The 15,946-nt window shown below is 38.0% G+C and overlaps 1 protein-coding gene across 1 annotated transcript in view; it reads right to left on the bottom strand.

Annotated features, from left to right (window-relative positions):
* LOC118805376 (NACHT, LRR and PYD domains-containing protein 12-like) overlaps positions 1 to 15,946 on the bottom strand; it is a 107,291-nt gene that overhangs the window by 75,992 nt on the left and 15,353 nt on the right. The window contains 9 exon segments of the mRNA XM_036566131.1: positions 926 to 1,042; positions 1,370 to 1,486; positions 4,768 to 4,884; positions 5,355 to 5,471; positions 6,373 to 6,489; positions 6,960 to 7,076; positions 8,388 to 8,504; positions 8,975 to 9,091; positions 15,130 to 15,246. Coding sequence (XP_036422024.1) covers positions 926 to 1,042; positions 1,370 to 1,486; positions 4,768 to 4,884; positions 5,355 to 5,471; positions 6,373 to 6,489; positions 6,960 to 7,076; positions 8,388 to 8,504; positions 8,975 to 9,091; positions 15,130 to 15,246 — 1,053 coding nt within the window.

Here is a 15,946-nt window from a genome sequence, read left to right as displayed (position 1 = left end):
CTCTTTGTAGAACAGAGACTGAGGAGTAAATGTATTTTTGAAAATGCAAGTCAATGACGGTAATGCATGGTAACTTTACAGTTTTCCATACTCAGACAGAAAGATAATCTGAATATTACAGCACAACACTTTTTTTAAACTCTGAGTAATGCCCTGATGTTTGTAATGGGTCATTATTCATGTGAGGTGATAGCTGTTTTGTCCGTGTACAGCATGTACACAGCAAACAAACTTCATACTCCATTCCTTGGCCAGATAAGACTATTAAGTCTAAAAAACAGAAAGTGAGAAACAAATCTGAGTATGACGGAATTACTGTGCAGAGTTTATGTGAAGTAAGTCGAGTAAACTGTATGGGTCACACCTGTGTTAACGCATTATCTAGATAACAGATACTTGCAATACAATATATGCAACAGATTTTAAGTTTAGTAAATAGCTGCTATCTGTGGAGCTTGAATGAGGTAGCTAGTTAGGCAACTCCTTCCTCAGAGTGGAGGTTGGGTTGTGGAAAACAGAGCTATCAACAGGTTTTGGGAGGCAGACTTGCCAGCTGATAATAATGTCATTTTTTTAGTTCTCTTGAAAATGAATGAAGATAACTGTTTGGATAAAGTATGTTCCTAATGTGTGCTGGCAAAATTAAGTTAAATATAAACTTAAAAGTTTAAAAAGTAACAATACTACAATTTAATTCTTCTCCAATAAGTGCTGTTACTGGCAAAAACTTACTTAAGTACAATAATGAGTAAATGTGATTTGTTACTTTGCACTTCGCATAATTCATATCAGTACATTTTTAGATGGAAATATCTGAGCTTTTGGTAAAGAAACAAAATTGTTGTCTTTGCTTCCTCTTGCTTAAAAATAGCTAATAGAAAATGGCCAAAAAAAAAGTTAGTGGCCATAAAATGTTTGAAATCACCTGTGTCCAGATGAGTGGTCTTCATGTTCGAATGTTAGTGGAGGATCCTTAGATCTGTTGCTATTCAGGGACACAGCACTGGGGCCAGGTGAGTCTGATCTCTCTGCCTGAATTTCTCTGCACAGCAAAATGAATATTCTCTCAATGATGTAAAAGCAGTTTCTACACTCATATTAACAGAAACAGTGACAAGAAGTTATTACATATTTTTCAATGTGTTTCTATAAAACAATTTAAGCTTTAAATATCAGTGCTCCCTAACAGGATGCTCCATCAAAGATTATTTCTTAAATATGAAGAGCTATTTCTTATGTACAAGAAAGGGTGGCGCATATATGAATTAGATGATCAACACACATGAATTTTCATGAAAATTCAAGTGACTGATGATGAGTCTTCTTTTAAAAGTCTTTACGCAGTGGCTTAAATGTGAGGAGCCTTTACCTGTGTGCAAGTGATGGGTCTCCCTCTTCTAATGTCAGTGAGGGGTCCATAGATCTGTCACTTCTTTTTGACACACAGCTGGACACTGGAGAGTCAGATCTCTTTACCTGGATTAAACTTTACAAACACAGATATTGAGTCAGTCATTTAAATAAAGTGGTAAAAATAACAAACATAGAACTTACACACTGGATGTTTCTGAAAAAAAAACAACAACAGGTAAACCTGGTAAAACTGACTGACATTGAACAGCAGGAAGTACAGATTACACTCACAAAACATCTGATGAATAAGAAAAGTCAGTATATGCTTTGAAAACACACCACACCGTTCATCAAATTCTGATCTAGTATGACTACAATGTTTTGTCCGATTGATTTTAAATAAGTTGTACAGTGTTAATGTAATCATAACTTTAAAAGTATTTTAAAGTTTAAATCTCTAATCATAGACTCATACATTTTTGCTTTAACTGCGTCTAACTGTGGCTTATCCAATATTCACACACTTAAAATGTTATTTTTATTAAAGAGAGAACTGGCCCTTCCAAGCTTTGCTCACAGGAAGCTCTGAATTGGAAATACAGCTTAAAATATTTTTCAAGGCTGTGCAGCCTTACAGTGAATAAACTTTGTTGAAAAAATTAATAATGAAACAAATGTAAGCCCAGTAAATCCCAAAAAAACTATATAACATTTAAATTATAAAGTGTTCATTGACTTCATCAATATGCAACATAAAACATACAGATATTAGTGGCAACAGGTACAACATAACAACATAATATTGAGTATAATGTTTAATTTTGTGTAATACATTCATTTTTAAGCTCTCTGGAAATGCCGAACAAAGTACATAATTTGAAAAATTGTTAAAATTGTGCATCTGGTATGATCACATTAAAGAAGAATAAGTTATAATATTAGGACCATTTCATTATCATATTCATTCTGTTACTGGAGGAGAGGGGTCCAAATGAAAGGCATGGTATAGCTTATTGTAATATGCTGCATCATGCAGGAGGCTATTCTGTTACTCCGCATATTAAAAATATAGATGTTGCCATCATTTACCTCTATCATACTGAATATAATGAAGGAATTACAGCAGTAATCAATAATTGCAGCTAAAGAGGATCAGTAAGAGTTGTATGCATTGCAGAATGCAGGAGGGAGATCATGCCAACTTTTTCTTGACTTCAAAATAGTGTTCTTGGGATGCAGACTTCAATATCAAATTTGGTTGCTGATATGGTCTCACCTAATAGTAAGTGTCTCTAATAACTATGTAGTTTCTCATTTATAATATTTGTAACAACACTGGCAATGTATTCACTGTTACAGATGCACTGCAGGAGTACAGCTTATGGAAATTATGTAAATAAAATTCTGACACTAGAATGTTAGGTAGTTAAGGAATAAATGCACTTTCACTGTTAAAAAGCCTAATTCTGATTATTATATTTGCTTAATTACAAACTCCTCTTACAAAAACAAATCCTCACAATCTTTGTAAGGCAGTAACTTCTCTTAAAATAAATAGTTTCCCATGCTCTCCCATGTTGTAATTGATAACCATTCCATTTCTGACCAATGATGCATACTTTTCTGCTGCTGGACACCTCTTTGCCCAGAATTACCTTTCTGATAGGCATCAATGTGTGGCCCTGAGACACCAAAATCTGGTCTACTGCCAGTAACTAAAGATGTGCCACAGGACAAAGTATTAGGTCCCATCTTCCTGGAGTCTGAAGCGCAAAGTGCACTTAAATGCAGATGACACTTTATACTAATCTGCTGATTCTTTATAATCATAAACTAGTTTTAAATAAGAATAAGATCAAATGCATGCTGTTTTCCAGACCTTCTCATTTTGATTTAATTTCACTATATCTTACAAACTTAAAGGGATCCAGAATTGATGTGCCAGGGTGAGGATTAGGATTCAATTTTGGATTGAGGTTAAGGTTAGGATTAGGGCCAGAGTGAGGTTTTGGGTAAACTTGGGTAAGGTTAGGTTTTGCTTAATGGAAGTAACATATTGGGTCTACTTCATGTAACATATCAACAATACATTAACTTCATGTAAGTAATGTATCAACAGTATATCTTCAAGATATTTACATCAATGTATTGAGATGCTTCACTACTGCTACTTCATTGATTTTACTGATACTCTGTTATGAGTTTGTTAATCATCTACAAATAGCCACTCATAATAAAATGTTACCTGCAATACTGTAATTAAGGGTTACTCTCAATGTACTCTGAGTTTAAATAAAAGTCAGTTGATGTGTATGAACTCTCATGTAATTACATAAGTGTATCTTTCAACAGCATATTTCTCTTATGTAATTGCATATTTCTGATTGTAATAGGAGGTGTGTAAATGTCTACATTGTAAAATATATGCGGTGTATTATACTACCCCAGAAGCAATGTTTGTATTACCAATCTGAAGGGGTGGGATCAAGTCAATAAGTTGCAAGTAACAAGTAAGACTTGACACTTGACTCCCGAGGCAAGTCCCAAGTCAAGACACTGAAGTCTTGATTCAAATCCCCAATCAGTATAGGTAGGTCTCAAGTGAAGTCTCAAGTCAATACAGGCAGGTCTTAAGTCAAATCCCAGGTCCTAATCTTTGAATCCTAAACAAGTCAAAATACATTCTTCAGCTAATTTAAGATACAGAAGCAAATTTAAACACGAAGCTGGTCGATAAAAAGTCCACTTCAAATCATGATTACAATCATCTGTTGGCATCATTTCTTGTTTTGCATCTGTATTTGAATCCCTTTAGAACGTGGCACCATGTGCTGCCTTTTGAGACCTTTTCACCTGCTTCACATTGCCAGACAGGTTCTAAGATCTGGCAGTAGTCATGCCTGAGTGTGGATAGTGAAAATGAACCCAGTAGTCAATTGAATTTGATAAATAGATTGAATTATTAGCTAAGGTGGCAATTACTTTTTCACATAGGGCCAGGTAGGGCTAAACAGCATTTTTTCTTCAATAAATGAAATGATCATTTAAAGACATTTTGTGTGTACTTGGGTTATACTTGTCTAATATTAAAAGTAGTTTGATGTTAAATATGCAAAAATAAAAGAAATTGGGATGGGGCAAATACTCTTTTTCACAGCACTTTACATGAAGATAAAGGTAAATTGTTGCTATGTAATAAAGTTATATTACAGAATGGTTTAAAGATGGAATGTTGGCTTTGTTGACTTTGTTTTCTGTTGCTTAAAAATGGCTAAAAAAAAATTTAAAAAATGTATTTGTCATTATTTTTTAGAATGAATTTATTCATTAATTTATTCATGATGTTAAGAAATTGAGAAAAAAGCATAAAAATCATGAATGATGCACAATTGTTTAACTGTGTTAAAATGTTACCTGTGTCCAGATGAAAGGTCTTCAAGCTCAAATGTTAGTGGAGGATCTTTTGACCTGTTGCTCCTCATGGACACACAGCTGGGTCCGGGTGAGTCTGATCTCTCTGCATGAATATGTCTGCACAGCAACATGAATATTCTCTCAATAAACTCAATAAAGTTTTATAGTCTTATTTATATAAACTAGAATAATACAACTAGAAATTCCAAAATACTTAAGATATTTTACTTTTAAACTGTAAGACGATTAAGCAATACTTTAAACTCTAATGCTGCCTAATAGCGTACTCTGACCAGATATGATGGAATAATTTGTGTCAATTAATATGTAGATCATTGCTTGACTTTTACAGTAGACCTTTCAAGACACAATTTTAATGTTCCAGCCATATTTTTCCCAGACTGAGATTGCATCTAAACTAAGAAGAGCTATTCCTTATGTACAAGAGAGGGATATTTGATTTACATGATCAATACACATGACTTTTCATGAGAACTCAAGTGACTGCTGTTGAGCTTTTTTTTAGAAGTGCTTTAAATGAGCACAGAACATCTAAATGCAGTGACTTAAATGTGAGGAGCCTTTACCTGTGTGCAGTTAAGGGGTCTCCCTCTTCTAATGTCAGTGGGGGATCCATAGATCTGTCACTTCTCATTGACACACCACTGAATACTGGAGAGTCAGATCTCTTTACCTGAATTTGACTTTACAAAAACAGTTGATTAGTTAGTCACTCTTCCTGTAACATGTTCATGTGAGGTCATTTTCACGAGAGAGAGATTATATATATTTGTTTTTTCTGTTTAACCCTGGCTTGTTATTGTTTATTTTTTTTTCTGTATTCTGAGTTTGAATTTTCCCTTGTGTTTTTTGGGCTATTTCCTGGTAGATCAGCTTATTCTGTTTGTGGTGACTCATCTATAGACACAAATAGAGAATAGGAAGAGTGAAAGTGTGCCCGAGTTCCAATATGTTTTCCGTTCTTGCTGGCAGTGTATAAGATTTAATTAACTAGCGAACAAAACAAAGTTAGGACACAAATTTGGAAAACAGAACATCTTGTGGAAAATAATAATATTTTGGTGATGTTAAATGCAGAAGCGCAGGCAAATTTCTTTTTTCTTTTTTTTTTTTTGAAAAACTTTAAGTACAAGTTTTCATTACACAAATATGGGTGATTAAGAGTAGACAGATGGGTACAATGGCAATTATATCCATTCAAAATCAAAGTCTATGTATGTGAAACTCTTTGTGTGTGTGTGTGTATATATATATACATATACAGTGTGTGTGTGTGTGTGTGTGTGTGTGTATACAGAGCTGTGAAAAAAAGATAAAGGTAAATTGTTGCTATGTAATACAGTTATATTACAGAATGGTTTAAAGATGGAACTTTTGTTTTGTTGACTTTGTTTTCTGTTGCTTAAAAATGTTTTCTGTTGCTTAAAAATGGCTAAGAAAAATATTTTAAAAATGTATTTGTTACTACTTTTTAGAATTTATTCAGTATATTTGGCTGTTAAGAAATTGGAAAGAAAGCATAAAAATCATGATTGATGCACCCCTATTTCCAAATGCAATTGTTTAACTGTGTTAAAATGTTACCTGTGTCCAGATGAAAGGTCTTCAAGCTCAAATGTTAGTGGAGGATCTTTAGACCTGTCGCTCCTCATGGACACACAGCTGGGTCCGGGTGAGTCTGATCTCTCTGCATGAATATGTCTGCACAGCAACATGAATATTCTCTCAATAAACTCAATAAAGTTTTATAGTCTTATGTATATAAACTAGAATAATACAACTAGAAATTCCAAAATACTTAAGATATTTTACTTTTAAACTGTAAGATGATTAAGCAATACTTTAAACTCTAATGCTGCCTAATAGCATACTCTGACCAGATATGATGGAATAATTTGTGTCAATTAATATGTAGATCATTGCTTGACTTTTACAGTAGACCTTTCAAGACACAATTTTAATGTTCCAGCCATATTTTTCCCAGACTGAGATTGCATCTGAACTAAGAAGAGCTATTCCTTATGTACAAGAGAGGGATATTTGATTTACATGATCAATACACATGACTTTTCATGAGAACTCAAGTGACTGCTGTTGAGCTTTTTTTTAGAAGTGCTTTAAATGAGCACAGAACATCTAAATGCAGTGACTTAAATGTGAGGAGCCTTTACCTGTGTGCAGTTAAGGGGTCTCCCTCTTCTAATGTCAGTGGGGGATCCATAGATCTGTCACTTCTCATTGACACACCACTGAATACTGGAGAGTCAGATCTCTTTACCTGAATTTGACTTTACAAAAACAGTTGATTAGTTAGTCACTCTTCCTGTAACATGTTCATGTGAGGTCATTTTCACGAGAGAGAGAGAGAGAGAGAGAGAGAGAGAGAGAGAGAGAGATGTAAATGTAAACCAAAATAATTTGATATTACATTACTAAAAAACAACATGTTCCAACTGGAGACAAAGCAGTTTATTGGAAAATAAACAGTATGCAAAAATGAAAAATCAGGATTTACTTTAATGGACATTCAGCATTGGGCTGTGTTAGTGTGAAGTAGGGCACATTTCCGAATTGTGGACCTCACTAAAATTTTGATCCTAGTTATGGCTTTATTGTCACATTACAGACTGGCAATTCCCCTCCTCAACTGCAGAGGTCTCTATCACCCCAGCACTAACCAATTTTCTCTAAACTGTTTGCAATCTCTCATTTACAATCCTTGTCTGTATATGGACTTTGTGAAGTCTTGCCAGTGTTTTTTTCCTGTGAATTCAGAACAGTTTATTTATATTTGTTTTTTCTGTTTAACCCTGGCTTGTTATTATTATTTATTTTTTTCTGTATTCTGAGTTTGAATTTTCCCTTGTGTTTTTTGGGCTATTTCCTGGTAGATCAGCTTATTCTGTTTGTGGTGACTCATCTATAGACACAAATAGAGAATAGGAAGAGTGAAAGTGTGCCCGAGTTCCAATATGTTTTCCGTTCTTGCTGGCAGTGTATAAGATTTAATTAACTAGCGAACAAAACAAAGTTAGGACACAAATTTGGAAAACAGAACATCTTGTGGAAAATAATAATATTTTGGTGATGTTAAATGCAGAAGCGCAGGCAAATTTCTTTTTTTTGAAAAACTTTAAGTACAAGTTTTCATTACACAAATATGGGTGATTAAGAGTAGACAGATGGGTACAATGGCAATTATATCCATTCAAAATCAAAGTCTATGTATGTGAAACTCTTTGTGTGTGTGTGTATATATATATACATATACAGTGTGTGTGTGTGTGTGTGTGTGTGTGTGTATACAGAGCTGTGAAAAAAAGATAAAGGTAAATTGTTGCTATGTAATACAGTTATATTACAGAATGGTTTAAAGATGGAACTTTTGTTTTGTTGACTTTGTTTTCTGTTGCTTAAAAATGTTTTCTGTTGCTTAAAAATGGCTAAGAAAAATATTTTAAAAATGTATTTGTTACTACTTTTTAGAATTAATTTATTCAGTATATTTGGCTGTTAAGAAATTGGAAAGAAAGCATAAAAATCATGATTGATGCACCCCTATTTCCAAATGCAATTGTTTAACTGTGTTAAAATGTTACCTGTGTCCAGATGAAAGGTCTTCAAGCTCAAATGTTAGTGGAGGATCTTTAGACCTGTTGCTCCTCATGGACACACAGCTGGGTCCGGGTGAGTCTGATCTCTCTGCATGAATATGTCTGCACAGCAACATGAATATTCTCTCAATAAACTCAATAAAGTTTTATAGTCTTATTTATATAAACTAGAATAATACAACTAGAAATTCCAAAATACTTAAGATATTTTACTTTTAAACTGTAAGACGATTAAGCAATACTTTAAACTCTAATGCTGCCTAATAGCGTACTCTGACCAGATATGATGGAATAATTTGTGTCAATTAATATGTAGATCATTGCTTGACTTTTACAGTAGACCTTTCAAGACACAATTTTAATGTTCCAGCCATATTTTTCCCAGACTGAGATTGCATCTGAACTAAGAAGAGCTATTCCTTATGTACAAGAGAGGGATATTTGATTTACATGATCAATACACATGACTTTTCATGAGAACTCAAGTGACTGCTGTTGAGCTTTTTTTTAGAAGTGCTTTAAATGAGCACAGAACATCTAAATGCAGTGACTTAAATGTGAGGAGCCTTTACCTGTGTGCAGTTAAGGGGTCTCCCTCTTCTAATGTCAGTGGGGGATCCATAGATCTGTCACTTCTCACTGACACACCACTGAATACTGGAGAGTCAGATCTCTTTACCTGAATTTGACTTTACAAAAACAGTTGATTAGTTAATCACTCTTCCTGTAACATGTTAATTTGAGGTCATTTTCACAAGAGAGAGATGTAAATGTAAACCAAAATAAATTGATATTACATTACAAAAAAATGTAATTGATTAAATTACCTAGTCTAACTGGACACAAAGCAGTTTACGGGAAAATAAACAGGTAGCATAAATTAAAAATCAGCATTTGCTTTAGTGGACATTCAGCATTGGGCTGTGTTAGTGTGAAGTAGGGCACATTTCCGAATTGTGGACCTCACTAAAATTTTGATCCTAGTTATGGCTTTATTGTCACATTACAGACTGGCAATTCCCCTCCTCAACTGCAGAGGTCTCTATCACCCCAGCACTAACCAATTTTCTCTAAACTGTTTGCAATCTCTCATTTACAATCCTTGTCTGTATATGGACTTTGTGAAGTCTTGCCAATGTTTTTCCTGGGAATTCAGAACAGTTTATTTATATATTTTTTTTTTCTGTTTTTTAACCTTTTTTTAACAACAATGCATAGGGTGGCTGAGTTCCAACGTTTTCTGTTCTTGCTGGCAAGATTTTAATTAACTAGCCTAAGAAGAGCCAATAAAACATAATGTTAGGCCACAAGTTGGAAAATGGAACATCTAGTGGAAAAGAAGAATATTTCAGTGATGTTAAATGCAGTTTCAAGTGCATGCAATTTTTTTTTTTTTTTGAACAAGTAAGAACTTTTTTCACTTCATCATTGAGGTTGATTAAGAGTAGACAGATGGGTAAAGATGGCAATCATATACATTCAAAATCAAAGTTTATGTATGTGAAACACTGTGTGTGTGTGTTTATATACATACACAGTTTGTGTGTGTGTGTGTGTGTGTGTGTGTGTGTGTGCGTGCATGCATGTGTGTATGTACAGTACTGTGAAAAGTTATTTGCCCCTTCCCAATTTTTTCCATTTTTGCATATTTGTCACTCTTGAATGTTTCACATCATCACTACTTTGTCTAATATTCAAAGATAACCCAAGTAAAAACAAAATGCTGGACACATTCTGGACACGAGGTAGGTTGTGGAATAAGGTGCAGACATATTTAACATGCTGTGATCTGTGAGTTACGCAGTCAGATAACATACATATACACAGCAGTTACTGAGGTAGTAAAACAGTGTAAACACAGTATTAGCAGCAATGTTCCAGATAGTGCAAGTCGAGCATCAAAAGAAGTGTGTGTGTGTGTGTGTGTGAGTGTGTAGGGGGGTTGTTTAGTTCAGTCCTGAGTTTAAAAACCTGGTTGCTTGAGTAACAATGCTGGTGGCTTTGCGGATGCAGCGTGTGGTGTAGATGTCCATGATGGAGGGGAGAGAGAGAGACCCCGATGATCTTCTCAGCTGTCCTCACTATACGCTGTAGGGTCTTGCGGTCGGAGGCGGTGCAATTCCCAAACCAGACGAAGATTCAGCTGCTCAGGATGCTCTCTACAGTCCCCCTGTAGAACATGGTGAGGATGGGAGGGCGGAGATGAGCTTTCTTCAGTCTCCGCAGGAAGAAGAGGCGCTGCTGGGCTCTCTTGGCTATGGAGTTGGTGTTAAGGGACCAGGTGAGGTTCTCTGTGATGTGGACACCGAGGAACTTGGTGCTCCGAATGATTTCCACAGCAGAGCCAGTGATGTTAAGTGAGGGGTGGTCACCTCGCACTCTTCGGAAGTCAACAACCATCTCCTTAGTTTTGTCTACATTCAGAGACAGGTTGTTGGTTCCACACCAGTCTGTTAGCCACTGCACCTCCACTCTGTATGCTGACTCATCATTCTTGCTGATCAGACCCACCACAGTCGTGTCATTAGCAAACTTGATGATATGATTTGAGCTGTACTTTGCTGTACAGTCATGAGTCAGCAGAGTAAACAGCAGTAGACTGAGCACACAGACCTGAGGGGCACCGGTGCTCACTATGGTGGTGCTGGAAATATTATTACCTATCCTGACTAACTGTGGTCTCTCAGTCAGGAAATCCAGGACCCAGTTACAGTGGGAGGTGTTCAGGCCCAGCAGGCTCAGTTTTCCAATCAGCTGCAGAGGGATGATGGTGTTGAATGCTGAGCTGAAGTTTATGAACAGCATTCTGACATAGGTGTCTTTATTGTCCAGGTGGGTGAGAGCCAGGTGGAGTGTGGGGGAGATGGCATCATCTGTTGAGCGGATGGGGTGATATGCAAATTGCAGTGGGTCCAGTGAAGGAGGAAGCTGGTCTTTAATGTGCCTCATGACAAGCCTCTCGAAGCACTTCATGATGATGGGAGTGAGTGCGACGGGACAGTAGTCATTGAGGCAGGACACTGGAGACTTCTTTGGCACAGGGATGATGATGGTGGACTTTGGAATGACTGCAGTGCTCAGAGAAAAGTTGAATATGTCCGTGAGAACATCAGCCAGCTGTTTGGCGCATTCTCTGAGCACTCTGCCCGGTATGCTGTCGGATCCTGGTGCTTTTCATGGGTTGACTCTATGTAGAGTTCTCTGCACATCAGCTGTGGACAGACACAGTACCTGTTCACTTGGAGGACGTGAGGTTTTCCTTGCCATTGTGCCATTCTGTGCTTCAAACCGAGCATAGAAGTTATTTAGCGCATCTGGAAGGGAGGCATCACTGTCGCAAGCAGGTGGAGGTGACTTGTAGTTGGCAATGGCCTGGATGCTCCACCACATGCATCGTGTGTCAGCAGTGTTTCGAAAGTGATTGTGGATTTTCTTTGAGTAGGCATGCTTAGCCTCTTTGATGGCCCGGGAAAGCTTGGCTCTTGCTATCCTGAGGCTTGCTTTGTCCCTTGTCACGGGTTCTCAGCAGCATGTGCACCTCTGCAGTCATCCATGGTTTCTGGTTGGGGTGAGTTGTGACAAGTTTGGAGACAGTATCATCATCAATGCACTTGCTGATGTAGCCAGTCACTGATTCTGTATACTCCTCCAGGTTGATGGAGTCACCGGAGGTTGCTGCTTCTCTGAACATCTCCCAGTCAGTGTGTTCAAAACAGTCCTGAAGAGCAGAGATAGCGGCCAGGTTCTCACTTACTTCTGGTCTGGTTTGGCATGTCTGATAAGTGGTCTGTATGTTGGAATGAGCATCACAGAGATGTGGTCTGAGTAGCTGTAGTGGCGGCGGGGCTCAGCCCTGAACACGCCGGGGATGTTTGTGTAAACAAAATCCAGCACATTAGCACCCCAGGTTGCAAAATCCACATACTGGTGAAATTTGGGGAGTACTGACTTCAGATTGGCATGGTTGAAATCTCCAGCAACAATAAACAGTCCATAGTTGTAGGACTTTGCTCAGAATTCATGCATTCAACTCATCCAATGATTTAGCTAGTGGATTACTGGCTTTGGAGCTCAAAACACTTTGTGAACTGGCGATTCCACATTGGCAAAACTCAGAGGCCTGCACACCAGCGGTCTCGCCTACCATCACCAACCACCACAGGAAGCGTAAGCAGGGCAAGAGATCACACAAACGCAGCACTAGAGTGGGTATTAGCACTAGGCTAAAAGCTAACCCCCCCAGACCTGCACTTCCATCTATTCTGCTATCTAATGTCCGCTCGCTATCTGAAATTGGATTTAACCACCCGATGCAAGGTGAGAGACTGTTGTGCCCTTAACTTTACCAAGACATGGCTTAATTCCAACATTGCCGATAGCGGCATTAGTGTGTATGGGCTAACAACATTCCGTGTGGACAGGAGCCATGCTCTCAGTGGCAAATCTTGGGGAGGGGGTGTTTGTATTTATATCCACAACAACTGGTGCAATAACGCTAAAATGCCTCAAGCCACTGTTCAGGAGATACAGGAGTTGCTGACACTAAAATGTCGACCATTCTATTTGCCAGAGAAATTCCCAGCCATTAGCATCACAGCTATTTACATTCCTTCCAGTGTTAACACAAATGATGCACTATCCACACTGTACCAGTCTGTCAGCATGATGCAAAATGCCACCCACTCCCACCTTCGAACCATCTCTCTGTTATGCTAATTCCAGCATACAGGCCACTGCTAACCAGAAGCAAGCCATCTGTGAAGCAGATAAGGACCTGGCCAGAGGGAGCAGTTTCAGCACTTTGGGACTGTTTTGAATGTCCTGGCTGGAATGTGTGCAGAGAGGCTGCCACTGTCAACCTAGAATGCTGAATTTGTGACGGGATTCATATCCAAGTGTGTGGAAGATGTGGCCATCAAGAATATCACCACACATGCCTACCAGAAACTCTGGCTCACCAGAGCGATACATGAACTTCTGAGAGCATATAATGCTGCCTTCAACTCTGGGAACAAAGATGCTCTTAGATCTGCTAGAGCCAACTTGAACCGGAACGTGAGAGCAGCAAAGCCTGCTTGTGGTCAGAAAATCAAGAGTCACTTCACAGACTCAAAAGATTTCAGGTGCTTGTTGTAAGGCATCCAGTCACAGACTACAGGTCCCCTCCACCACCCTCCGTTGACAACACCGGCTTCAACACACCCAACACCTACTTCAGCTTGTTTGAGGAAAACAACATTACCAAAGTGATGAAAGCCCCTTGCCGTCTGGGTGTGGGTAATGAAAATGAACCCAGTAGTCAGCTGATTTGGTTAATAGGTTGAATTATTATCTAAGGTGGCAATTACTTTTTCAGATAGGGCCAAATGGGGCTTGTAGCATGCTTGGCTGTTTTTAATTCATAAACTGATCAGAACTTTGTGAGCAAAGTGAAATCTACATCTGCAGGCGGCAGGATGTTTAGAAGAACCAACAGCTAAATTTATGACTGAGTGCTAAAAACACGTCTCTCAACCCCCATTGGCTCTCCCCCTTTTGGCAACCTGGAGCAGATGTGTGCCACCCTTTTTAAACATCCTGAAGAGACCTTTGGACATCACGGGAGTAAATTTTGGATAACAATAAATTGTGAACTTTTGAATATTCCTTTCCTTCTCCCTCACACACATACATCTCACCTTCCTCCACAAAGAGAGACATCTAGACTGAAACAAAGGCCAAGGTGGCACCACCAATCAACCCTGGTTGAGGGACTGTTGAGACCTCACAAATCTCTGAGCAGACCCCCAGTGTGGCCAGATACCTTTAAGTGCGTTCCTTCAGTCTCGTAAATCTTGGGCCTGTGCAGAGACTAGGCTCCTAAAGGCCCAGCTTCAAGAGCCCTGCTTTCTGGCAAATTACTCACAATATGATCTTTTATTATGTACCAATTGACACAAGCCACCTGGAAGCCTGCCACGCCTCTCTGATCCAGCCAGATGTGGCGCCCTTGAGTTTCACTTCTTCTTCGGCTTCGCCTTTGAGTGACCAGTGGACTATTCTTCAGCCCACGCAAGCAGGCGGCTTCTCATCCTCAGCGTGGCACGCGCCTCACCTCTGCTCTGTCTGAGGCACCCAGGTCATAGACTCACTCACACTGCTTTTTTGCTTTGGGAAATTAGGTGCTTTAGAGGCTTTCTCCCCACTACAGGCTAAACAGCTTTTTCCTTCAATAAGTAAAATCATCATTTAAAAACAGCATTTTGTGTTTACTTGGGTTATCTTTGTCTAATATTAAAAGTAGTCTGATGATCTGAAACAAGTGTGATAAATATGCAAAAACAAAAGAAATTGGGAAAGGGGCAAACACTTTTTTCACAGCACTGTACATGAAGATATAGGTTACAGTCTTATTTATATAATCAGCAACTAGAAATTCTGAAATACTTACTTCAGATATTTTACTTCTAAACTGTAAGACAATTAAGCAATACTTTAAACTCTAATGCTGCCTAATAGAGTACTCTGGCCAGATTAATTTGTGTCAATTAATATGTAGATCATTGCTTGACTTTTAAAGTAGATCTTTCAAGACACAATTTTAATGTTCCAGCCAATTTTTTTTTCTCAGATTGCCTCTTAACCATAAAGAGCTATTCCTCTCTCATTAAAATACCTCTCTCATTAAAGTACTTTAAATGAGCACAGAAAATCTAAATGCAGTGGCAAAAATGTGAGGAGCCTTTACCTGGGGGCAGTTAAGGAGTCTCCCTCTTCTAATGTCAGTGGGGGATCCATAGATCTGTCACTTCTCATTGACACACCACTGAATACTGGAGAGTCAGATCTCTTTACCTGAATTTGACTTTACAAAAACAGATGTTCAGTCAGTCACTCTTTCTGTAAATGCAAATTACATTACAGAATTAAAAATTAAATCTAACTGGAGACAAAGCAGTTTATGCGAAAATAAACAATACGCATAAATTAAAAATCAGCATTTACTTTAGTGGACATTCAGCATTTCACTGTGTTAGTGTGAAGTGCGGCACATTTCCGAAGTGTGGACCTCACTAAAATTTTGATCCAGTTTATGGCTCCGTTGTCACATTTCAGACTGATGGTTCCCCTCCTCAACTGCATAGGTCTCTATCACCCCAGCACTAACCAATCTCTCATTTAGAATCCTTGTCTGTATATAGACTTTGTGAAGTCTTGCCAATATTTTTTCCTGTCAGTTCAGAACAGTTTATTTATATTTGTTTTTTTTCTGTTTAACCCTGGCTTGATTTTTTTTTTTTTGTATTGTGAATTTGAATTTTCCCTTGTGTTTTTGATTCAATTTTCATGGTTTCACAGAGTTGGCATGTTTTGAATGCACTCACTGGAATGTGTTCAGAGAGGCCGCCACTGTCAAGTGAGTCTGTGATGGGATTCATATCCAAGTGCTGCAAAAGCTCTAACAAAATTTAAACTTCAGTATTGGTGTGATTAATTGTAGATGGATGGGTAAACATCATATATATATAATCAAAATCAAACCTACAACACAAACTGTGCAAAAG

Source organism: Colossoma macropomum, unplaced genomic scaffold (genome assembly GCF_904425465.1).
Source record: "Colossoma macropomum unplaced genomic scaffold, Colossoma_macropomum, whole genome shotgun sequence".
NCBI classification, from domain to species: Eukaryota; Metazoa; Chordata; class Actinopteri; order Characiformes; family Serrasalmidae; genus Colossoma; species Colossoma macropomum.
Note: the sequence above shows the minus strand (reverse complement) of the source record. Positions and strands in the feature narration are given on the sequence as shown.